The sequence below is a fragment of the Solea solea genome, chromosome 4, assembly GCF_958295425.1.
Source record: "Solea solea chromosome 4, fSolSol10.1, whole genome shotgun sequence".
Lineage (NCBI taxonomy): Eukaryota > Metazoa > Chordata > Actinopteri > Pleuronectiformes > Soleidae > Solea > Solea solea.
In genome coordinates, this window is record NC_081137.1 from 18,800,849 (window position 1) to 18,826,027 (window position 25,179).

The 25,179-nt window shown below is 41.9% G+C and overlaps 1 protein-coding gene across 34 annotated transcripts in view; it reads right to left on the reverse strand.

Annotated features, from left to right (window-relative positions):
* Nucleotides 1–25,179, reverse strand: part of dlg2 (discs, large homolog 2 (Drosophila)) — a 153,146-nt gene that overhangs the window by 47,411 nt on the left and 80,556 nt on the right. The window contains exon 1 of one of the 34 annotated variants that reach the window (XM_058626707.1): nucleotides 19,194–19,488. The exons of 32 other annotated variants lie outside the window; for them this stretch is intronic. In XM_058626707.1, coding sequence (XP_058482690.1) covers nucleotides 19,194–19,277 — 84 coding nt within the window. In that variant the 5' untranslated portion in view covers nucleotides 19,278–19,488. Of the gene's footprint in view, nucleotides 1–19,193; nucleotides 19,489–25,179 lie in introns of those variants that run through there. One more of the 34 variants, XM_058626712.1, reaches the window with a different exon arrangement.

Consider the following 25,179-nt stretch of genomic DNA (forward strand, 5'->3'; position numbering starts at 1 on the left):
GGCAGAAACAGAGCTGGTTACTGCTGCTGGGAGATGGAGGCAAATCCCTGGACTCGTGCTACAGCAGCAGAGGCTGGAACTGAGAGCCAGGAATCTCTGTTTGATACTTAAACCACTCTTTGGGAAAACTGTGGCGAATAAAATCCTTCAACAAGAGCTTGAAGTATGTCATTTTTTGGGGAGGACGGGGTCGTTGCATTAACTTCTCATTTTGGCTGAATCCCTCAACGCGCTTCTTATAACACAGCAGCTGGTGCACTGTATGTATCATTGCCACATAATGTTGTGCATTATGTGCAGCTTTAAAACCTGCAGTGCTACTATAGCTACTATAGCACCGATGCAACGCTGTAGTGTGTAACAAAACAATCTAACATTATTTGTACGCCGTGTTCATCCGAAAACACACCTGACTGAGGGAGCATTAGTATGTGTACAGCATCAGCACTGGGGCACGATGCATTTACCTCATCAAACTGCTGAACAACTGGGGTTTTGTGAGCAGTAGAATCAACTTTTCAGTGGTGCACTTCTTTGTGTTTTCAGTCACAGTTTTCAGTTGCCTCAGTGTGACTTGACATATTCCCTCTGGCCTTTCACCTTCTCCTTTTCTCCGCTAGGCTGTCCTGTCTATTTGCTTGAGCAGTTAGCCATGAGCGTGTACGTTACCTTTAGGCCCGCGCATGGTGTTTGTTTAAGGTGGAGTCCGATGTGCACTGAACCGGCCCCACCCTTTAGGCTCAAGGTTCTACCTTCGGTAGTGAGGTCCTTGGACTGTAGGTTTTATTACAGACTATCCTTGTCCTTGTTCCCTCACGTGCCCGCCTGCTGAAGCGTTGTACCGAGATGTGGCGCTTGGAGCCAACACCAGAGAGTTTGGAGAATGGATGAGGGCCAGTGGTGCATGTCTACACTACTGGTGGACACTACTACCGTTACAGCAAGCTCCACCAATAAGAGATATTTCCATTACTCCTGAGGATTGTGGGTAGTGGAGTATTTTTGCTTGATGTTGTACATAAATAATGTTTTTTTTTTTCCAGCACAGTTGATATCCTATGCACTTGTGGCTTTAATAGGGGCACGTAACATTGTTTCACTATCTCGAATTATGGCTGAAATTTAGAAAAGTAGAATTCTACATCTCGAAACACAATGACGAGGATTCGCTAAGATCAAAGCCACAAAACCCAATTTTCCCAGCTGGGAAATGAAAAGGTATCAAAATGACCAGAGGCTTGCCAATTAAATCACCAAACTGCATGTTTTGACTTCCACCTCAGCCGCTGCATTAGTGCGAATAAAATCAGGGTCAGTGGGCTTCTAGTTGCAAGCGAATGCTGCTAAAACATCCAGCTGCTTTATCATCAACATCATCTGTGATGTGAAATAATCACAGTGCCCGACACACACACATACACACACACACACACACACACACACACAAACACATCCTCTGCCCCTTATGGCTTCCCACATGGAGATGATGTCACCAAACATGGCAGCTTTTCCATGCCGTGGTACACAAAGACACACACGGCACACCTAGTCTTTCTCCACCAACACGGTACTGCTGCCATCACATGGTGTGTTACGGGACGCTTGAGTGTGTGTGTGTGTGTGTGTGTGTGTGTGTGTGTGTGTGTGCGTGTGTGGGCGTTATCATTACCCATTCCATCTACCAGAGGCGACAACCACAAAACAGTCAGTGATGGAGAATAATACCTCATCAGCGCTGACTGAGGCAGCGAACAGCATGGCCTTGTAGGAGAGAGAGCATCAGTGGGCGGCCAGAGTGTGTGTGTGTGCGCGCGCGTGTGTATGACATAACAACGAAAGATGGAATGTGTGGGCAGCAGGGGACATGGTCGGATGGATGGTCGGTCAGAAAATAAAAATGCACAAATCAACAAATGGAGAGCTTTCGGCTCAGTTGCTCTTTGACGTCGGTCCTTCACTCTTTTGTGTGTGTGTGTGTGTTTACAGGTTTGCCTACGTGTCTACTTTCATTATCTTGGGATGCAGTTGCATCGCTGCGTTCTGAGTCACAGCACGTATCTGAAGCAGGAGTTCACGTCAAGGGACCATACGTCAGTAAGGCCATTATTTGTCCATGTCCATTTGGTGGGAAGGCTTCAGGACTGAGAGCCCAAATTAACCTTACAGAGCTATATTTTTCTAGTGACTATAGCTTTAATACAGTCGATGTTTAAAAGGTAAAATGTGCACGGTGACATTTACTGACATTCATCAATAATGTATATAGGCTGAAACATTCAAACCTCATCAGCGTCATGTGCTTCATCCTCCCCACATACTGTAATTTACACATGACACTGACAAAATAATAATAATAAAAACAAACAAACTCAATGCTGCTGGAATCGAATCATTTCAAATTGATCTGCTGGCAAACGGGAAACTGTTTACCTGCAGTGTGACAAATAAACCTGGACAAAAATAATGGTAAGTGACAGTATCAGCGACGTATACTCTAATATGCAGATCATTACCATCCAGCTGGAGACTAAACTCCAATACGAAACATCACATTTCAAACTGTTGAAGGCACAGATTATTCTTCAGAAACACAGTGAGGAAATCTGGGATTAAAATATAGATCATTAACTGGTGGATGATGGTATGCAGGATGTGAGGTCTTCAGGTCAGGCCTCTATGGCCTCTATGAAAACGTTATTTTTTTACATTTACAAATTTTATAAGCCAAGTTAAAACCTATTTCTCTCATTTAATTTAATTACATAAATTAGTCTGTACCGCCTAAGTTATCTTCTTCAGCTCTTCTTCATCTGTACACAGGCAAGGTCGGTATGAGGTTACTTTGGACCGCTACGACAGTTTAGAGTCGGCCCCATTATCATCAGCAGTAACCACAGCAACAGAGGGTGATCAACAGAGAACAAGGAAGGTCAAAGCATTCGTAGAAATGTGTTCGCTGATGTTCTGTCCCGACTTAGTGGGACAGAATCAAGGAGAAAAAACGCTTGGGAATGGGAGTGACGAGAAGAACAGCAGTCTCACCATTGGATGTCACTAATTCTTACGCACTCAACCTTTAAAAGTGTTACGCAAGGAAGTTATTTTCATTTATATTATCCCTATTGGTTATTTGTCGAACAAACCTAGGAGAAAATATTCAGATTGCAGTTTAGTTGTGTAAAAATAAACCTTTTGTGACATCTATGTTAGCAGGATGTTTTCTTTAAAATTTTGAAGGAAAAAAACAACTAAAAGCATTTTAAGTCAGTGCACTTACATGCATGTTAAAAGTCCAATTTTAGCCAGACTAAGACAATTTTGTTTTCTTAATGTCACGTAAACACATGGTACAACTGGTAACAACTGGTCTTAGTCAGACTAACATACTTGGATAATGCGATTCATAGTCCGATTTCATGTCAAATATCCAAATATCCACCAAAATATCCTCCCCAGCTTTTGACCCGGAAGTAGTTGTTCACTTTTTGCTTTCTTGTAACATAAAGGTCAACAGGAAACTGATTCAATATGCACTAGCTTATAGAGGGATACAGTGCCACCCACAGAGTTGGAGTCAGACATACACAGCCAATAAATGCCTGTATACTTGGACTCGGCAAGTTGTCCGGTTGCCTGTCTTAGTCAGACTATGGCCTTAGCTCGATTAAACTGTGCATGTAAGTGTACCGAGTGTCGGAGGTGGTGTGTGCTCTAAAAGCCCTTCGTTGTTGTCCAACAGAATATTTCCACATACTGTCTTATCAAAAGATGGAGGTGCACCTAATGGAAGACAGAGCCAGACAAGACTTTATGAGTGTATCCAGCCTCGGATGCACGACGCTGCAGTAAATGATATTATTCTTCTGCTGACATCTCATTTCTCCAGCTCACTGGGCACACTTTTATGGACCCAGAAATCTCTTAGTCTCCTCCTGTCTGCGTGGGCTGATGACACCTCGCCCTGGTTTGTGTTTTATCTGACGGCATCGACAATGTGCATTATGTTTTTACTTAACACCAAAGCAACAAATTAATGGGACTCCCGCTTAATCTATACCTCTCCAAAAGCTGCTGCTGGCAGAACTGGCACTTCGGTGTGTGACTTTCACCTGCATATTCCTCTTGATGTCATCCTCATTTTGGATTATGTAATAATAATTTAAATATTTTTAAGATAAAGATTATCAGTCTTTAATTTAATGTAAATATCCAAATTACATGAATAAGATGTCCCTTTAAACCGATCCTAAAGTCCACAGTAATAGTAGTAGATCCTAAATTTTATGTTGTTTCAAAATATACTGTTCAATGAACACATTGCCATCACACTTGAGGGTAAATTGACTTAATGCCGTGCGTTTTAATTTGCTGAAATAGTCACCATTGCTGCAAACGCATTTCATTGTCTGAACTATTAAGAGATCGTATCATCGTTCTTTTATGCTCCATTCCATTCGGGCCAGGCAATTGTCTCTCTCGCTATGAGTGCGCGCGAGACAAAATACTGCAGCACATTTCACCTGCTTTTTCCCAGACGTTCATTTCAGACAGTTTCATTTACTGCAGTGGTCAGTCAGGTTTAAAGGCCACCGGCATACATTTTCATTCTCATCTCTCATATTATGTGATTTTGCACATCTGAACAGGAGAGAGTGAAAGTAGATATCGCCCGAGACACACCTGCTCTCTTTAGCAAACAGAGACAAATGGATCCGAGATGAAAAGAGCTGTAGAAGCTTAATAAATGTCCTCCATTTTGTCGAACTGAAGGTAATCCCGTGTGTCCTTGAGGCATCCACAGAATTCATCATTGCTAAGAGGCAATCTCTTCAGAGCCTGCGCGTAAAATGTAACAGGCAATATTTGCCAAACTTTTTAAATATACTGCAAGTTGTGACAAGAGTAAATACGAGTATAATATAATAGTTCTATTTTTTTAACTGCCATTTCTGTAAAACATGTAAGACATTTTAACGGGTAAAGCAGCCAGCATGAGATATACAGTATGTTTGATAAACAATCCTTTTTTTTAGGTGAAAAAAAATGATTCTACACAGTTTCTTTGGCAACCCAAAATGAATTTACTGTGACCCATCTGTGGGTCCCAACACAGTATCTGGGAAGGACTGCACTAAATAACCCATACTAGAAAACAGCCAAGTAATAAACCAAACACTAAAGTCATGATGAATGACTGTATACATCTTCAGCGACAGAGTAAAATTACAGTACGATCCTACAGAACAAAACTACATGATTAATTGCGCTTTAAGGAATCTATTTTTCTGTAAAGAAATGAGAGAACTTATTTACATGGTAGTGACTGTTTGTGGAGCTTTGAGTAAATCCTGGTTTTGAATATGGTTAGTTTTAGCCACAGTGAGTAACCTGTGGTTAGGTTTAGGCACATGTTTAGGTCTAAAAAAAAAAAAGAACATGGGTTTTCCTTATAGTATCAATACTCGCTGCTTGATGGACATCTCTTGTTTTGGTCAATTTATCACTTGCCACCAAACTAAGACTTTAACCTCAAATCTTTGTGAACTACTTCACTTTCGGTGATCCGTCAAAAAAGTTAAACAATAAATGAAGAAGTCTGTGATGGAATGGCGACCTGTCCAGGTGTACGCCACCTGTCACCCTACAGTATGTCAGCTGGGATTGGCACCAGCAGCCCTACAACCGTCATGTGGAGGACAAAGAAGTAGATGAATGAATGAATCAATCAATAAAAATGTCACATTCCCCTTTTCTGAAAGGTTAAGGAATCGTTCAGTATCTGAACTTTTCAAATTTAATTTATTATTTATTACGACCAGGAGCAATCCAACAAATCACAGCCAGGAGGAATAAATGGTCTCATGCCTCCATATTGGCATGGACTTCATTAGAAGTCAATGCACTGTCAATGTAATGCAAGCCAAATCAGATTATTTAGAAATGATTCACCACCCATACTCCAAACAAAATTCTAAAAGGCAGTAACTTAAAATAAATCCAATTTATCATTGGACTGGAAAGATATCTGCCTCTATTGTCTTTAACAAGCTCTTTTCATTTGCATATCACATGATGCTTTATTCCTTATTCTATGCCTGTCAGTTAACGTTACAGCAGATTTCACCCGGTGAAGCTAATGCATTACAAACCATTGATTCCAGGAAATTAAATGGAGCACATGAACTTGACCTCTTGACCACTCTTTTTAAAGCTCTATTCTCCTTTTTTTCCCTCACTAGGCACTCAATACAAATATCTTATTTTTACATTTCAGCACCCATTTTCTAGAAGCCCCTTTGTACTGCAGAAGAGATAACGGTGATTGCAGTAATTAAGAGATAATACTCAAAATCCTAAATTTGAATATTTCTCTCACAATACTTGAGCCCTCACCAGTGCGGATTCAAACTTGTCCGTCTATGTTTATTTCCTGTACAAAGTAAATGCTTTCCTTCATTTAACAAGTTTATGTGAGGCTAATGTGCCACAGTGTCATTGGGCAAGAACCCCAAATTGTTCCTGGAGGCTGTGCCAGTGGTGTGTATGTATAAGGGGTTCCACAAAGATATGTTCTGGGCCCTACTATGTTTTCAATTTTATTCAATTAATGATATTCACTGCCTGACAGTGATGTCTGGATTGAAATCAACATTTTACTGTAAATAATTTCGGACTCAGTACAACCTGCTTGCCAAGAAACAATTGAGGCAAACTACCGAGATCTACATTCACTTTACACCCACAAAAGACAATGGACTCAAACCACTCTACTCCAGCATAAATTTCACTTTTTAAATTTTAATCAGTGTTTTTTGTGGTTTAAATTAAGCTTTACATTACAAGTTAATATCTAATATGCACTTTTTTCATTGTTTAACATCTAATTCATTTTCCTCGATGGAACATTACAGGCCAATCGACTATACTGAGCTTTCAAGCAAATGTGTGTATGCAGATCTGTGTGTGTGTGCCTGGATTTTATTGTCCCTGTATCCAGAAAATTTGACCCTTGACACAAACCCAAGATGAGCTAATCAAAATCTTGACAGGTCATTTAGTGAGCCGGTGCCACTTGATTTAGCAGCTCTCATCCACTCAGCACTCTGTCGCTAAGGACCACAGTCATCGCCAGAATGATGGGTGGGACTGGTGGTAGCAAAGTGGAACTGCTTTAATAGGCCACTTTTCCATCCTGTGCCATCAACATTTGGCCTGCGGTTATTTGCGAAAGCCTCATTAACTAGTTTGAGCCCAAACTCTTGACAAAATGATTGACTATTATTCAAACATTTTCACTGAAAAACTACATAAGAAGCTGTGGTGAAGCCAGAAACAGTTTTTTTTCCAGGTATGCTGACCTTTCTACTGGAAAATAAAATATTCCTTAATTTATTTTCTACCACTTACCCCTGCACACACGGGGAGAACATACAACAGACGACAATGCAATCCACTTCACCACTGTTTGGTGCACAATAAATATGAAATATACTGTACATTTAATATAAGATGCATTCATATGAAACATAAATGAATCACAACAATAACCTTCATCTTCCCATGAACTGAAGGTGCACTGAGGTTCTCTGACATTCACTGCCTTTTCTGCAATATATCAAACCTGCCACATGGGGGCACTTTCAGTTCAGCTTCAACTTGAAGGCCTGACTAACCAGCAGAAAGTTACACTTACATCTTTAATGCATATCCACTGTTTTCCCATAAATTAAATATAATGTATTTTCAGAGAAAATCAAATACAAAATTGATAAAAAAAAAAAAAGTGGAGTACCGAGAATCAGTCAGTGAGAGAAGCGACCGCCTTACAGTATGTGTGCAAGTGTGTGTGTCTTCCAGTTATCCCCGCCCCCTCTGCTCGACTCGCATACATTCTGCCTTTGATTTAGGGCTGAGAATGACAGGCACACTGCCTTGGTCATTTATTCCAACAAAGTGGCATTGTGTTGCATTCAGCATTCAACAAAGAGTGGTAACTCAGAGCACATAAACAGCTCAAGGTAAGTATGGCTGAGACTTAGTAGTTGCCAAGTTGAGGCCATCTCTTGATACATATACCCGACTGTACCTTCCCCTCTCTTATATGAATAAGGGTCCATACAGTATGTTGTTGCAGGATCTGTTTACATTGAACTGAGATATAACAAAGGAAAGTTTGTTCTAATAAAAAAAAAAACAAAGGCTGGAAACTAAAAACCTTTGATATGGCAACCCCAAAATGTCACAAAATGTCCCTTCAACTTCCATTTATTTTCTCACTGTGTACCACTCTTTCAAACTTGACAGCTGTAGCACAGCTCTGCACCGACATTTTACTGACAAATATCAGTTGGAAATAGTTACCAGTAGTATTTCTGACTGTCTGATAGCCAAATAAAACACTGCAGCACAGCCTAGAACAATACATGTAGTAAACCCAGTCTCCAGGGTCATATGATGACAATTTCATTAATTCATTCATTGCCTACCATTCCCTCTCACATTCACACAAGGGTTCATTTAGAATGCCCAATGTTTTTTGAACTGTAGGAGGAAACAGGAGAAAGCCAACACACACCAAGGAAAAGTCCTCCTGCTGCAAGGCAACAGTACTAACCACAAATCCGCCATGTGAACCATAATAACCACTTCTTGGTAATGAGTACAGGAAGGTATAGACACATGAAAGCACCAAAACACACCATTATGTCCCCATAACACACCACATGAAGCCATTAAAACACACAAGGATGCTGGGACGTTTGGGCTCGACCTGGTCTAAACAATGGAGTTTGCTTACTCTCACGATGTTACTCACAATCACCAAAGTCTTAATTGCTGAGTGACATTATTGTCCTGCACTGAATGTTCAAATGCAACATTTACATAGAAAGGTAAAATAGCAATGTGTTGTTTTTTTTGACCAGTCTACAATTAGTTAAATTAACATTTAATAAATCTCAAAATAACTACATTTAATTAGCAGATTAGTGATGTGCTTCACAAAAGTGCAAAGTGAGGGATACGGGGAATGTCATTTAATACAGTCTCTCAAATTTAAATTCATGATTCAGCCTGTTTTCACTTGTTAGTTGATGCATCATATGCTAATACCAGGAATACATTTAGCCAAAAACACCATGAGGGCACTCATTAGGAGTGAGGAGTGTTTGGCTCGGCTCAATCCTGAATTAGTCATCTCATGCAGCAAGTGAAGCATTCAGTGCTAAATTATTACCTTGTGCATCCAACATATGTTTGCTCTGTGATTAATGTGAGGAAGTCAGCATACTGAGAGACATTTCAAAGTATAGAATAACAGCTTGCACAACGACGTCTTGGATAACTTCTACCGTATACTTTGTAAATGCCAAGTATCTGTAATACTTCTAATAATAATACAGCAATAATACGATAATTAAAGGCTGCTAGTTGTGATGTCATTCCCCTCTCTCCTCCCTACATTACTTCATGCACCCAATAACACAGCTAGTGGCATTTCAACACAAAGGATGCCAGCAGAGAGCACCTAAAAACCTCCTTAGTCTGTAACCCTCTCAAGAACGTCTCAACCAGAGGAGAAGAAAAACAAGGGTTTGCAGAGGATACATGATTAAATACAGATGTCTAACTAAGGAGAGAATTGTGACGAAGATACGGTGTCGGACATGCTGATGTGGATACTTTTCTCCTGGACAGAGAAGCAACATCGGGAGCTTCAGATTTCAGCTTCTAGCCCCGTCACCCGCTCTTCATAAAATAATTACCTGCTGCTGCTCTCAAGCAGATCCCACCTGTTGCTGAAACTCATAAATTAACCAAATAGGTTCAACGTTTATTAAAATAGAACAGATAATGGGATAGTTACGCATGTGCATGAACACTGTGTAACGCGATGTATACGTGCAGCGTCTCATTTCTGTATTTTTGTTCAATCTGGCAACCTTCCTGAACCATGTTAATGCAATGTTTTGAACTGGGATTGCTGTAATGCCTTAAATACTAAAGGTCAATGTTGTACATAGCTTACATACATCACGTTTAATGTGAATAAAACTGCTCACAAGATGAATTTTAAAAGGGCTCTGACATTAACCCCCATTACTGTTACACACAGAGAAACACAAAAGAAGATGAACGGTCCAAATATCCCATTAATAGCTACAGTAGAGATGGTACTTACAGTGAGACTGACCTCATCCTTAACTGGCCAACAGCAACAATATGACACTAGTTTAAATCCCAGCATTAGTATAAAATGGAAGATACAGAAGACATAACATTTCTACCTTGCTTTAATGAAACAACCCTAAGAGCCGTGGAAATGAACTCATTCAAAACCTATAAAACAGCCAGTGGCTGCTGATGTGACAGATCACCAGTCAGCAACTCCATTAGCAGATACAAGGGAACTCTAATAGGAAATAACTGCAATTTAATGAATTCCATAAATTTAAGGCAACTGTTGGATGGGAAGCCACTGTTCTAATTACACGGCATGTACAAAATTGTAAAAAAAAAAAAAAATGAAACTAGAGGAGTGGTTGATTACTGTTGCATAAACGGACTCAGTGTCCTCTCAGTGTATTTTAACTCACACTTTCATAATGGAACTTTGTTTGTCCATCCATCTTCTACCGCTTTATCCTCCACATGAGGGTTGTGGGGCTGCTGGTGCCAATTCCAGCTGACATAGGGTGAAAGGCAGGGTACAGCCTGGACAAGTCGCCAATATGCCATATCAATAAAAGTAAACTAAATCCCAAACTATATAATTAAGACCCTTCAAGATATGCATGTTCAGTTTTCTGACCTGTGATTCGTCATCAGTACCAGAGAGTCTCCTCTTCAGCTTCCCTGTCAGGTTCTCTTTCCACTTGCAGACCGTAACAAGAGAGGGCCATTTCACGGGGTTCAAATTCAGATTCAGACCCATACTGAGGCTCCCTAAGTCCGGGGCCCAGCCCCGCAGGATGTCCATGGACAGTCTCTTCTTCAGGGTTCCCACACCCTCAGAGCGTGGAGGGGGCAAAAGGTTCGGAACGCTTCCTCCATGGAACGTGTGGCCCAGAGACGAGCTGTTCGTCAAGGCGTCCCACCGTCGCTTCGCCATGAAGGTCATGGTGAATGTTAATACATCTAACTGTACCCTAACTGAGTGAGGTCACCAAGGAGATGACGCAGCTTCTAAAAACAGCAAAGCTTCTTAGTAAAGACATCCCAGTGAAGAAGTTGAGTCCAGTGATTCCTCACAACCTCTTTGGAAGTGAAAAAAAGTCCATCTGTGCCTTTAAACACCAGCGTCTCGTCCAGTTTGGGTAGATTAAAGGCCCTGTGCTGACACATCTGCCCTCTATACAGCTGTGCAACTAAGTGCATTCTTTAAATTGGAGGACAATGGATGTAGCGGAACTGTCGAGGACAGATGGGTGATATCGCTCTGGGGGGTGTAGGCCAGTGGGAAACACTTGCGACACATATTCAATATATCTGATTGGATGAGAGCAGCAGTGGCTGGGCCAAAGATGTGGATCTGGTTGGATTAGGCAGGCCAGAGAGCCGGGTGCTGAAGCCCACTGATATAACTCACATGGAGGCATAATTAATGCCTGAGGGAAGCCAGCGCTGTCAGAAAGCCAAAACTAGATTAGAAACAGATCAATGGAGCACGTCAGGAAAGAGATGGCGCAAGAGGACCCACCTCACAAACGCCAATCCGAACAGTGACACACCATAATCACATGGTATGTTATTTAAGTATTAAGAAATATGAGTGGACAGATGTTCAAATCTATTTGGTGTTGTCAATGTAATTGGATTAAATGGATTTATTTAATTGATTTTGATAATTTTTTTTTTTTTTGTGGCAAAATGAGTTTCTTTTTGGTCCAGTTTTGTCTTTGTTGGGACATTTTGACCTTATGGGGACATTCATTTGTCTGGGCCCTACAACTTTAAAGTGCTTTTTAGGGTTAAGACCTAGTTTTAGAGTAAGGGTGAGAATTGGGTTCAGTTTAGGCACTTGGTTGTGGTTAAGGTTAAGGTTAGGGTAAGGAGCTAGGAAATACATGATGTCAGTGATGTAACCTCATTTTGTTTTTACTCAAGGACAAAAAAACCTGAGGAAGAATTACAATATGAGAAAAACAACTTAGTGGGATGTAAATCAACCCTACAAGCTGATAGAATTCTTAGAGTAAAAACAACTTTAACCTTTCGTCTGACTCTTGTGATTGGTGCAATCAGAGGAGAGAGGCTCAGTCTGAGAAGACAGAAATGAGCAGCTTCTTCAACTACCTGCCCGTCTCTCCTCCTATTCTTCCCTCTCTCTGTCTCTTCTGTCTCTTTCATTTGCACATTTTTTCAATGACCTCTTCTCTCTTAACCAGCCCGCGCCCATCTCCCTCCCACACACACTTGTGTGGCTCACTTGAACAGACGTATGGATGTTGGAACAACTGAGGCTTCAGGCCCATGGTACCTGGAAGCAGCAGAACTTTCTGCCTCAGCACCAGAGAGTGCAGGATTAGACTCAACCTACTCAAATAGGAGCAGACATGTCGGGAAGGCTTAAAAATGAAAGAGATAACTCCTGTTTCACTCTGCAGCTACTCTGTACTGGCCCTCTCAAAAACCCACTGAGCCATCAGGCTACTGGAGTGCTGATCCATTATCGAAAAGGAGATGGTTCCCATGCAGCAAATGGCTGCTGCTTTGTCACTATGACATTATCAGAGTAAAAAAAAAGAAAAGGTAAAGACAGATGGGAGAGAAAGAGGGATTATTTTGGGACCTCTGCTGTTCCTTGGCCATTTAAACATCATTAACAGAAACGGATGAATTGGTTGATATTAAAACTGTGAGTATTTCTTTGTGTTTTAAGTCCATGTTCAAATCAGTTTGCAGCCGTCTCGCTTTACTAACATCATGTTGCCGTTGCTTTGGTCACTTCCTGTGTGGCGCTTCGGGATGTCACCGGGCGACATGAGATCTCAACACCACTAGCATTGTGTGAATTCAACTGACAATGGTTTTAGTGCAAAAGACATTTATCTAAGTTTAGAAGTTACTCACTACAGATTTAGCCCATTTTATCCTATTATCCAATGTGGTCGTACTGTCTGCTGCAGCCTTATTTTGGTGTGGTACTTCTAAATTCCCCTGTGATAGATAATAAACTGTTTAATTCCAAGGAAAACAATTCATTTTCAGAACAAAAGGCTTGGTACCAGTGACCTGTGTGTTGGGAACCCCTAATCTATACTATTAGTTTGGTATATACAGTCTAATAGGCTTGTTTATATTGGAAAGCTGAAAAGAATTTTTGGCAGGACATTAAACCGACATGCCCAAAAGACCAGTTTCCAAGTTAAGAACAGTAAAACAGACAAGTAATAAGGCATACTGGAACAAATTTGTTTTGGAAACAAACCATTCTTTTTTTTACCTTTAAAAAGGGTTAGGATTAATAAGTAATATACTACATTACTAGAGTAACAAGCCCAACACTGGGGTTGCATTTATCGGGCAAAGTGTTTTTCTTGCAGTGGTGAAAACCACCATTTCCAGCAAAGATGAGCAAGAACCAGGGTTGTTCGTGATGAGTGTGTTTGAGGAGGCTCCAGGGGAAAAGGGATGTTTTTCAGATGACGCTGACAGTGAATCCTTCTCGACCGTGACTCAGACCATTCCCACTGAGATGCAGCTGCTCCACATCAACCTCACACTTTCTTCAACAGTTAAACTCGGGCTATAAGCATTTCCAATTTATGTTCATAGATTGGAGTTTGAAACACTGCACAGGCAATCTCAGCAGTTTTCCTTTGTTCCCTTCCACGCCGAACCTTTGTCAGCAGATTACAAACACCGCCTGCTCAAAGAAAACACCAGAGAGTCTTGAATTCTTCTCTCAGACGACAGCGACACAGCCTTCTCTTTTCGTCCCCATGATCATAACTTTGACTATGACTTTTGGAAAAAACTCGAGTTTTTATCTCTTCTGAAAAACAAAACTTGCACATAAAATAAATGTTGCATCTCTGCAGTATTACGCAAAGCCCCTCCTCTGTCATATTTATTTACAATTTTGTTGGCTTTTTTGTGCTTACTCAGTTTTGTAATTATGATATCTCTGACAGCAGACAGCCACTGAGCTGCTGTGGGGGTTGCTGTGATCAAGGCTAAGTCCTTTGGAATAAAGCGCAGCTCACTGTGGACAGCTGTAGACACAGATAATCCCGTGTGTTTGGAGAGCGAGCTGCCATTTGAAGGTAGCCCTGAATGGGTTTTCAGTGACAGAGTGACAGAGAGGGAAGGAAGACCGATGTGCGGAGATTCTCACTCACTTGGGAGTGGATGACTAAGTGAACTTGTGGAGACTAGTGCTAAATTGACGTGTTCTTTAAAATATTGTCATTTATCCCTTTTACACAGTTCGGGGCCATTACGGTATGATAGCTAGGCCTCCATTAAAGCGTATCACAAATTTTAACCACATTTTCAAAAGATTCAGTTAAAGAAAATTCCATGAACTGCTGTAAATCAAATAATGGCAGTGAGCTCACCAAAGAAAAAAAGTTCCTGTCACCACATTGAAAGGATAACACGGATAACAACTTGATCCACTCTCATAAACTTGTTGACACACTGCAGTGTTTTGTCGCTGCTTTCATTCATTATTAACGGAATATTCGCTTCTTGCACCGAGTGGAGGAACGCTGTGGTTTCCTCATCGGCTCCGTATCCATGTCTCAACAGTCGTTCTGCTGTTTCTATTGTTTTTTTCCAGTGCAGCGAAACACAGAAGGGAGAGAGAGGAACATTCCACTCACGTGGTTTCTAAATATCCTTCTTTTATTTGCTTAAACTGCTTCTGCGGCACTCCTTTGCATCTACCTTTTTATCAATATTATGCCAACTTTTTCACCGAATTGGGACGTGATATTTCAAGACGAAAACCCACCTGTTAACAGTGAGGGTCAAACAAAGACGTGCGAAAGACCACAACAATATTCACGTGTTGTCATGAGAATTTGGAGTCGCCCATTTCGGCAAGCCGACAATGACGACTCACCTCGTTTGGTTCTATTCTCCAATATCGATTTTTTGGGATTTCTTTGTGGGCGAGGATGTGGCACAGGAGAAAAGCAGACACGCATCAAAGGTCCCCAGCACAAATCTATCCAGCAAGGTTGTGGTTATGCAACATATCCAATCAGCCACAAGGACACCCCACTATAAAAAAAGAAAAGAATAAAGCCTCCACTCTGGAGTAAAAGGTAGCTCAAAGCAGGAGTCTGATATTAGTTTGAAGAGGTTGTTGGGGAGTGGTGTATTGCTATAACCATTGTGAAAAAAAGAAAGGCAGATGCAAACGATGTCATTTTGAAGTGGTTGCAAAATCAGCCAGGATGAAAATATAGTAAATATCTAATTTCCCACCCCACAAGCAGCGCTTTGCTCATTTCACTGACTAATCCAGATGGAGCGCTTAAATTCTCCTTCTTCTTTGCCTTTGCATTTGTTAGCCTAGACGACACTAGCATTACATAATACATATGCTTTGTATTGTTGTGACACAGCTTTCAAGTGAGAATCTCTGGGAGGCTGCAGACCAAACATGTACCAAGAAACTGTAGATAATGACCACGACATGGGGGGGGGGGGGGCTCTGTGTGGACACTGTGCTTCTGTTATTAATGTTCTGCTCCAATTATCTCTGACAAAAACACATTTTTTAAAAAAAGAAAAGAAATACATTTTAAAATTAGAAACTTTCTGTATGACATACAACAAATAACAGTCTGCAGTGGGGATAATAATGGCCATTTATAGAACGAGGAAATTAAAGATGCCTTTTCTTTGAGGGAGTTGACGTCTCGTTACATTTAGATGCGGCATGGATAATTCATATCTGATTATTGAAAAGGGGTTACTTTCCAATTTGATTTCAAAGCTCTGCTGCACTGACTGGTTCTTCTGCAGGTGAGATGTCTGTTTTAATCAAAAATAGAATAATAAGTAGGTTTTTGTTCCGGCAGAGGAACTGTAAACAATTTAGATATTTGCTGAGACAGAGCAAAGGGCCAAACAACAATCACCTGAACTGAAAAATGACTTGGAATTTCGTTTATTTAATAGCCTGAATTTAAACTCAGTGGGTATTGTTTATCCTTCTCTGAGTTATCGACAGCGCCGTTACTGTTTTTGAAGGGAGCAACACTGAGAAACTGTTCTCTGGAAAGGCACGGCAAAAACAATAAAACAATGACATCACCGCAATTTAAAGCCAAGACAAGCCTAAATTCTTCACCACTGGAAAACGTTCCAAGTTCTGTAAGCACAGTCAGCAACAGCAGCAGCAGCAGCAGCAGCAGCAGCAGCAGCAGCAGATATGTGACTAAGAAACGCAAGAGAGAACACTGTTGGTCTGAAATAGCACAGAGATACAATTAGGTGTTGCACTGAGAAGGGGAAAATCAACTCCCATGTGCCTTTGTCAGTGTTTTACACATGTATATACAGCACCATTATTACCCATTCTCTTATAAGCATATACTTTGTACTAGCACAGTCCAACCAGGTCATTTAATAAGTGAGCTCAGGGGTGAATACACCTCAAATCTGTAGCTGCAAATCTAAAACAACACATTTGAATTCTCCTTTTGGTGCATCCACAATAGTATTCCACTATTTCACCACGTATGTACTGTAGAATCGCTGCGAATCCTACATTGCTTGCAAAAGCATCACTTCAAAGCATTGTGTCTATTACTGGTACCGTCCACCCTGCACCTTAGGCCATTAGGTAAAATGCAAGCACTCTACTTCAGCACTGTGTAAGCCCCCACACACGCAAACACTCGCAAACATTTGTTGCTAAGCAGCAGACTGGCTTTTTGTTCATGTAAACATGGCCTTGCTACTCACTCGCTGTGGAGGGTGGGGAGGTGGAGGTGGTAGTGGTGGTTTTGGTGGGGGGGGGGGGGGGGGTGTCTCGGATTGACGAGCTGTGAGCCGGGCTACGGTGGAAGTTGTGAGTGTGAGACACGATGACAAAATGTGTGTCAAAGCATGAGAAAGGGAAAAAGGGAAAAGGACCCCATGGGCCCCAGATGGCGTAAAGGTCAAAAAAATGGCTTGAAGCCAAAGCTATTTTTCATTTTGCTTAAAAAAAAAAAAATAAATAAATAAAATAAAAAACAACAGTAGGAAGAAGTTTGGGAATTCACTAACCTCGCCTATTCACAGTGAACTACAAGGTGACTTTGAGCACAGACAGAGGTACCCTCATGGTAGTTAAAGAGTTTTAATTCTGTTGTCTCACTACCGCCTACTGAAGAAGAATCCAATCAAACCAGGCACCCTCCAGAGAACAAAATGAACTTACAGTGAGCTATGCATGGAAAGGTGAATGGATGACCAACCCTCCTCAAGAAGGTTTATGTGCAGATGAATGTATAACATCAATGAGAACATTGTCTCCCCATCTTCTCATCTCCTATATTCTGGTACGCTTGAAAGTTTCTTGACCCGGTCAGAACAAGGGCCTTTCTGCATGGAGATTGCCCGTTCTCTCTGTGTGTGCGCATGGGTTTTTTCCAAGGTTCTCTGGTTTCCTTCCACAGTCCAGTCCAAAAACATGCAGATCTGGGGAGTAGTCAAACTGCACACTCTGAATTGACCATATGTGAGTATGTGACCCTGTGATGGACTGGTGACCTGTCCAGGGTGTACCCCCGCCTTTGGCACCACCGCCACCAGTGACCCTCATGTGGAGGATAAAACGGTAGAAGACGGATGTAGTTTTTTCTTTAGCTCCTTTGAGAATTATGTTTTTTACCCAGTGTGGGTGACTTTTGAATGATTTTGTTGTTTTGTTTAGGTGGAGTAACTCTCATTCTAATGAGGTATACAGCCTCTACGGAAGTGGACATGATGGACGTGCAGTACAGCTCTGTTAAAACCTGGACCAGTACATGATGAACAACACAGCCACAAGGCTAATGTTACATCCATTCAATTTCATCTTTACTTTTGACAAGTGAATTCATTCAAGCTTAAAACTCAATTTTAACTTCGGTGACAAAACTTGGCAAAAAAGAAACCACAAGAGATGGTCTTGATCAGACAGTGCTGAAATTGTGTGTCACAAGAAAGTGAGGCCAAAGTCTAAATCCTATTAGCAGACCCTAGAGACAACACAGCTCAATACATCACACAGTAAGTGTGTGGAGAGATTAGTGTTGCCTCGTGGTAATTAAGTGTTGCAGAAAACAAACAACATACTGACATGTTAGACCCTGACAAGGAGCCGGCAAGGTGTCGAGTTTGACCTTAAGAGTGCAGGCGCCGGTGGGGAGACGTCGCTTCATCCACTTTGGAGCACAAATGTTCCCAGAAAATGGAAGTTTCTGGAGGAAAGCTTTCGTGCATGACTGGTATTTTAGCTGAAAGAGAAGCAACAGAAGTGTCCGAAAATGGGAAAGTTCTATCCAATGAGATGAGGACATGTGCTCACTCAGTTTCATTAGATCTCAATACTGTAGGCCAGTGACCACTGTCAAAAAAGGACAGAAACATTATTAAGTGCACAGATCTGCAACCATGTCAGTATTTATAGTCCTATCAACTATCATCTCTCTCTGTATAGTTAACTTGCAGTCAGGTGACGACTTCAGCAGGTGAATATAGCACTTGTCTGTCTGTGGTGCCAAAGCTTGGCGATGCCAAAGGCAGACGCTCCCTTAGACGTTGGTGAAGAAAAATGTTGCTTGGGGCCAGAGCAGCTGAGATAGGTGAATCTGCTATTACTGAACAAGTTGCAAGTAGAATGAGCTTCTGAGTTCCACGAGACAAAAAGGAAAACTGTCCTTCAATATTTATTCTCTCTATTACATGAGGCAGAAAAGCACATCACTGAGCAAAGTCAAGTAATTTACCCCCAGAGTGAAATCGCTGACACACGTCAGCAACACTGTTTATCAACAGGTGAAGTGAAGTATCACCGGCCGCCGCAGCACAACGTAAATCACACCAACCAAAAACCTCTCATGCATTACAGTGCCACAGAGGAACAGCAAACATACAAAGAAGAGCTCAGCTGTGTAATTTAACACAGACCTGACACAATGCTGCGTCTTCTCCCATTCATAATCTTCCATAAATCATTAAAGCATGCACAGCAGTAAACCTACCTTGTCTTTCAGCATTTTAGCTTTCCGGCTGTTCTGTACAAGTCGTCTCCCAAGCTTCTTGGCATACCAAATAGAGGCAAACATAGTGACAGGTGCAATTATAATGTTCTCTGGTCTGCGGGGACAGCCCAAATGGCTCTAACTGCTGCCCATCTGGACTGAGTGGTCCTTATCAGCGGAGTATAGCGCACAGGCGAGAGCAAAACACAGAGGGAGGGAGGGAGGAAGAAAAGACAGGACGATGGTGAGGAAGGGAGAGAGCGTCTGCACAGCAAAGTCAGGTCTCTGTTAACCATAAAAGCAAGAGCAGGGAGGGAGAAAGAGAGAGACAGAGGGAGAGAAAGGTTAAGGAAGAGAAAGGGAGGAGGGACTAATGCTTTCCACGTGGAAACAGCATCTTGAGCACCAATGGAAACTTGCTACGAGATCGCAGCTGGCACCTCCCAGTTTACAGAGGTGCTGGGAGGGGGGGGGGAGAGAAGGAGTGGGCACATGATGCTCTGCTGTCACGATACCTACGACAGCAGAGCACTCATCCTCCTGAAGTAAATCACAGCACAGAGCAAAAACGACTGAAACATCACAAATGGTGTCTCCACACAACAGAACCCATCTTATTATGTCAAGACAAGCAATTCTACAGTGCCTCACTGTCTCTGTCCCGGTATTGTCTGATTTTCTGGATTCACAGTAGACAATGCATGAACAATCTGGACATTATCTGAGCGAGAGCAGCTGGTGTGCGCGCTTTAATTTTGCCAAATGTGGAAGGCAAACGTTTGCTCACAAGCGACGTACAGAGTAAGGATGGACGGATATTACTTATTCTCGTCCAATAACGATGCCGATGTCACAAGCCCGGGTATCTACCAACACCATTATCAGTTAGACAGAGTCAGTTTACACCTTTTAAACGACAAAGCTGTTAATAACCCATTAGTGTCACAGTGGAACACATATTCTTCTCCCATAAAGAAGAAAAAATGAGCAGCCGACAACATGACTCAGCTAAAATTCTGATATCCGATCCAAGGATTCTGACCAGTATAGGGCTGATACGATACCAATACCGAGTTTCATATCGGCTCATCCCTTGTACAAAGCCGTTTAATGTCTACCTACAGCTTCTTATATTGAAATATGTTGTAATGTGTAATATGAGTTTATATTAGAAATCACAGCTTATCTCTTCCTCCTTCTCATTTGTCACTGCAGGTACACAGGAAGTGTGTTAGCCATGTTTTAGTGTCTGTGCAGGCTGCATCTCACAGTTTATTCTCACGGAACAATCATAACCCAAACTTGCTACTCCAAAAATGTCCTGCTCTTGTCTAGACCCAAATAAGTGCTGTGCTTCGTGGTCTGTCTGACTCAAATGCTGTATTGAAGAAGACCCCGAACTAGTGATTGAGACCATAAACTGGAGTTTACTGGCGTTGTAAATCCAGTGAGGAGTAAGCTCATTGTCCCAAAGACTTCTGGATTCAGTGTTACAGAGGAGATGTGGCCACCGCCTGAACTCTAAGTCATGTATTACTAAAACACACCTGATCTACCAGAACACTAGCAAATGAAGACTGGTCTGCTGTGCCAACCCCAGCACATCCATCGCAGGGCCACATATAGACAAACAACCATTCACTCTCACTCTCACACCTACGGTCAATTCAGGGTGTCCAAATTGACCTAATCCCCATATTGCATGTTTTTGGACTGTGTGAGGAAGCCGGAGAACCCGGAGAAAACCCACGCACACACGGGGAGAACATGCAAACTCCATGCAGAAACGCCCTCGTTCAAACCGGGGCTCGAACCCGGGTCTTCTTGCTGCGAAGACAAGAGTGCTAAGCACTGGGGATGTATATATTTTAGTCATAATGTCCCTGAAGTATGAGCAGTTTTTAATGACTAATCAAGTGCAGGAATCACTGAGGCTGTGTGGGGTGTTGCGTAACTGTCCTCCAACAAAACAGGGTTGCATGCAAAAATTAAAATAGGAGCCCCTTGCAGTAGTATAAATAACAGCATTATCGCACCTTAGGGTGACATAGGTTTCACAGCTTCTTTTACACATGATACAACGCAGCACCCTAATTTCTCTTTTTATGTCATTGTCTGTAACTTGCTGCCGAGCCCTGTCTTTTTTTGTAGACTTAAACGATACCTCACCAACACTTGTGCCTAGTTGGGTAAAAAAAAAAAAAAAGGGTACGCTAAAAAGGTACCTATGGGTCCTATGCAGGGGTTGACCAAAACGACCCATAGTTATGTTTAGTTGGAGGACTTGTTGTGAGTAACACGGTCCCTCAGACACATCAGTCGACTGACTTTTCCATGGTATGAAGACGGTGACATTTTAGAGTTGTAATTGCAATTCCATGATATTTTTGCTGAAGGTTATCATACTGTAAGAATCTCAACTTTGGGCCCTTTTCCCCAGAGCACCTCCACGTCTATTTTGTATTACAGCTTACAGCGGGACAGTATTATGTTATTAATGCTGTGTGAGAGGAGTAACATCCTGGCAACTTCTTTTTTCCTCCTTGTCCCGTTGCTGCACAGCCGACGACTGCTGCGCACTCACCATGTTTATGTGCTGTCATTCACTGCAGCAGTCAGAGGTGATCGGCGTGAGCAGACGGCGCACACACACACACGTCTGCTGGATGCGTGTCACAGACGTGGACACGGACACCGTCTCTACCATTGTCCTGACAACAGCATCAAAATTCTCCACCAGCCTCAGAAACTTGTTTAAAAAAAAAAAACACCATGGCCTCAATGTGTAATTACACTGCATAATGGCTTGGTCTCCGAAGGTTTGCTGCAACCCCACACCACGATAAATCAAGCTTAAGGTTTTGGGTGCAGGTGATGTGATTAAAAACAGAAATAGATGCATTTGCTGTTGTGCAGTACAAGAGGTGCGGGGAGAGGAAGGATCAGTACACTGTAAACCGCAAAGATCACAAGTAAAGATGTGTTTCATTAATGTGCCAGGGGCCGACATCTCAACACCTCATAATGAGTCTTATTAGCACTGCTGTCACATGCAGTTCCCTCATCTTTCTCTGGACCAATACGTTCTGTATTTTACCTCTGGGCTTTAAATCTAACCCTCTCTCTCATCAGCCGGCTGACTTGCTTTGCATCCAAATGATCCTGCAACAGAAGCACGAGAGAGGGGAAAAATAGACCGTTCCTCCCATTCGGGGTGTGTGTTGACAGCGTATTCCGGACTAACGTCCTGTAATAGCACGGCTGCCCTTCTGTCACTAAAGAGTGGGAGCGTTGCGAGCTAATTGCCAGGAAAGATGACACCACACAGCTGAACAATGATTAAGTACAGGGTGGGGAGGATGACGTGGCTGCGTTGTTTTTCTCTTTGCCCGACTCCTCCTATTCTGATTTGTCCAATAACGGAGTGTTCAATTATGGTAAAACGGGGGACTGACAGCATCTTATGGATAAATATTCTTTGGTTTCTCCTTGGTCTTCATCTCGAACATCTGCTGTAACATTTTGGTCCGCATGTTAAAAAGTTTGGTTGGTGTGAGCAACCCAGATCTACCATTAAGCCTCCAATCAAAAGCCCATATGAGTATCTTACAAGAACTCATATTCATATTTCACCTCTAGTGAGCATAGCGATAATAAGTGGGCAAAGATGGAAGTCACGTGTCGTAGGAAAGGGGTCTTCAACCTACAGCTCGAGAGCCATACTTGGCTCTTCAGCCCCTCTGCAGTGGCTCCCTTGGCCCAAAAATAAATTAAATGATTCGATTGAAATTATTTCTTTCAAAGGGAACACCTCTTATTTAGAGATCAAGGCGAGAAATAACTGTTTGGATATTTTGTCAAACGCAAAAAATGCCTCTGGACGTCAAAAGCGAGATTTAAAAGCCTTCCTAAACCTTACAAACTGGCGTTTGTAATAATGATAAGACTTAAATTGAGATCTACAAAGTTATGTGGTTTATTGCAGGGTAGGCCTACGTGTGCCAGTGTTTTTCCCCCTTTGTTAAAACCTTTTTGTAGTACTTTTAATTTTATAAATTCTATCTATCTATCTATCTATCATCGGCGTCTTAAGTGAATGATATTTCGACTTTTAGACGGGATGGAACTGCTTATCATTCATGACTGTTTCACAACCTCAAGTACTCTTCGATTCACAATGAAAATCCTGTCATTTAAGAGAAAGAAAATCTATCTGAACCCTGACATTCCATTAGCTTATAACCCGAGCATCGTATAGGTCCGGTCAGCTGCTGTCAGTACATGTTATTGTAGTGATCAAACCGATGACCGAGGTTCAGAGCTCCTGCTCAGGACGCCACACTGGACCACATCACAGGGTCAGAAAGAAAAGTAACGTTTCCTTGAAACTCATTTCATCCTCTTCCAGACGATTCACACAAAACCACTAGGAGGCAATTAAAAAGATGGATTTCTGCCTTGATAAATGGTAATTTTAAACATTAGTGTGTCTATATATCTATATATATAGATATATATATATACATTATGGTGCCTTTTCAATCAGTGCTAATCATTGAAATGTAAAACAGGGCTGATAACTTAAGAAAGTTCTCCGGAAAAAAGACTGATACATTTGACATTTACCCGACAAAGCCGAATCTCTGAGCTGCTTTGATGATTGCATTTTCTCTGCTTCATTGATTATTAACAACGTGTATAACATTTATCCGTTTTGGGGGACTGATTTTGAACGTCGCCAGTGTGATTTTTATTGGCGTTTTGCAGACGACGCTCAGTTACGGATGTCGGGCAAAGTCCAACAACCGGACTTTTGTCTCAAGTGAAACATCAAGAATTGTCCAATTGTCCGGGTTGTGCCGCTCCAATTTCACCCACAACCCAAAAGGGACAAATTGGGATAAATAATGGATGAATGCATTTGGCTCCACAGATGTGGACTTTTACTGTGGAACAACTAATTTAAGCACAAGTCTATGTGGCAGTAAAGGCAGCACATATTAGGTAAGGAACAGGAGTGACAGAATATTAGAGGGAAGGTGTGTATTGTTTCGTGTCTGCTGCTGAAAGCTCGGGGTGTCAAGGTTGAACGGTCCAGGGCGGCAGGATCCTCATTTGCTGGTGAGAGTTGTGATAGGCTGTCAAGCAGAGCCATCTGGAGTGCAGGGTCCTTGTGTCCCCAGGGTCTCACTTAAGTTGTGGTAAGTGCGTGCAAATGGGTTTGTGTGTGTGTGTGTGTGTGGGGGAGAGAGAATGGTGTGTGTGTGTGGGAAGACGAGCGTCATCGGGACGAGGCAAATTTCACGGCGCCCACCCTTGGCCTTGTTTGAGAGGTCGGCCACCTGTATTTGCATTCTCTCACATCAGAGGTTAAAGATGTTTCCACTGACTGTATATGAGAGAATATAATAGTGACAGTTTATTTATTCTCTCATTCATTTATTATCTACAGCTTTATCCTCCACATGCTGGAGCCAATCCCTGCTGAGAGGGGAGGACATGCAATCACCATACAGAAAGACCCTCAGTTTGCTGTAAGGCCACCCTGCTAGCCACAAATCCGCCGTGTGGCCCCAGACTGTTCATATTAACGAGATGTGATGTTTTCTACTTTATCTTAAGTGTAAATTAAACGCACACCCAGTCTTTGCCTCGTACAGTCTACGACGTTCACATCTACATGTCTTACTTTGGCACTGGTGATGCTGCTACAGTTTCATTGCGGTTAACACTTAAATGAGGAAATAAACAGCGTTTTAGGTCATTACTACAGCGGCAAGGTAAATGTTAGAGCGGAAATATTTTGAAGTGATACATGACTCAGAAGTCTTTAAACAAGGTACGAGGCAGTGATTTCATATTCCTTCAAGTGGCTGAATCATACTTTTTCACTATTGCAGCAGAGTTGGTTCCTAATTTCCCCTGATGCTATAATAACAGATGAAAACATCTCTTTTTGACTAAAGGTGAAAAGTCCAAATAGGGT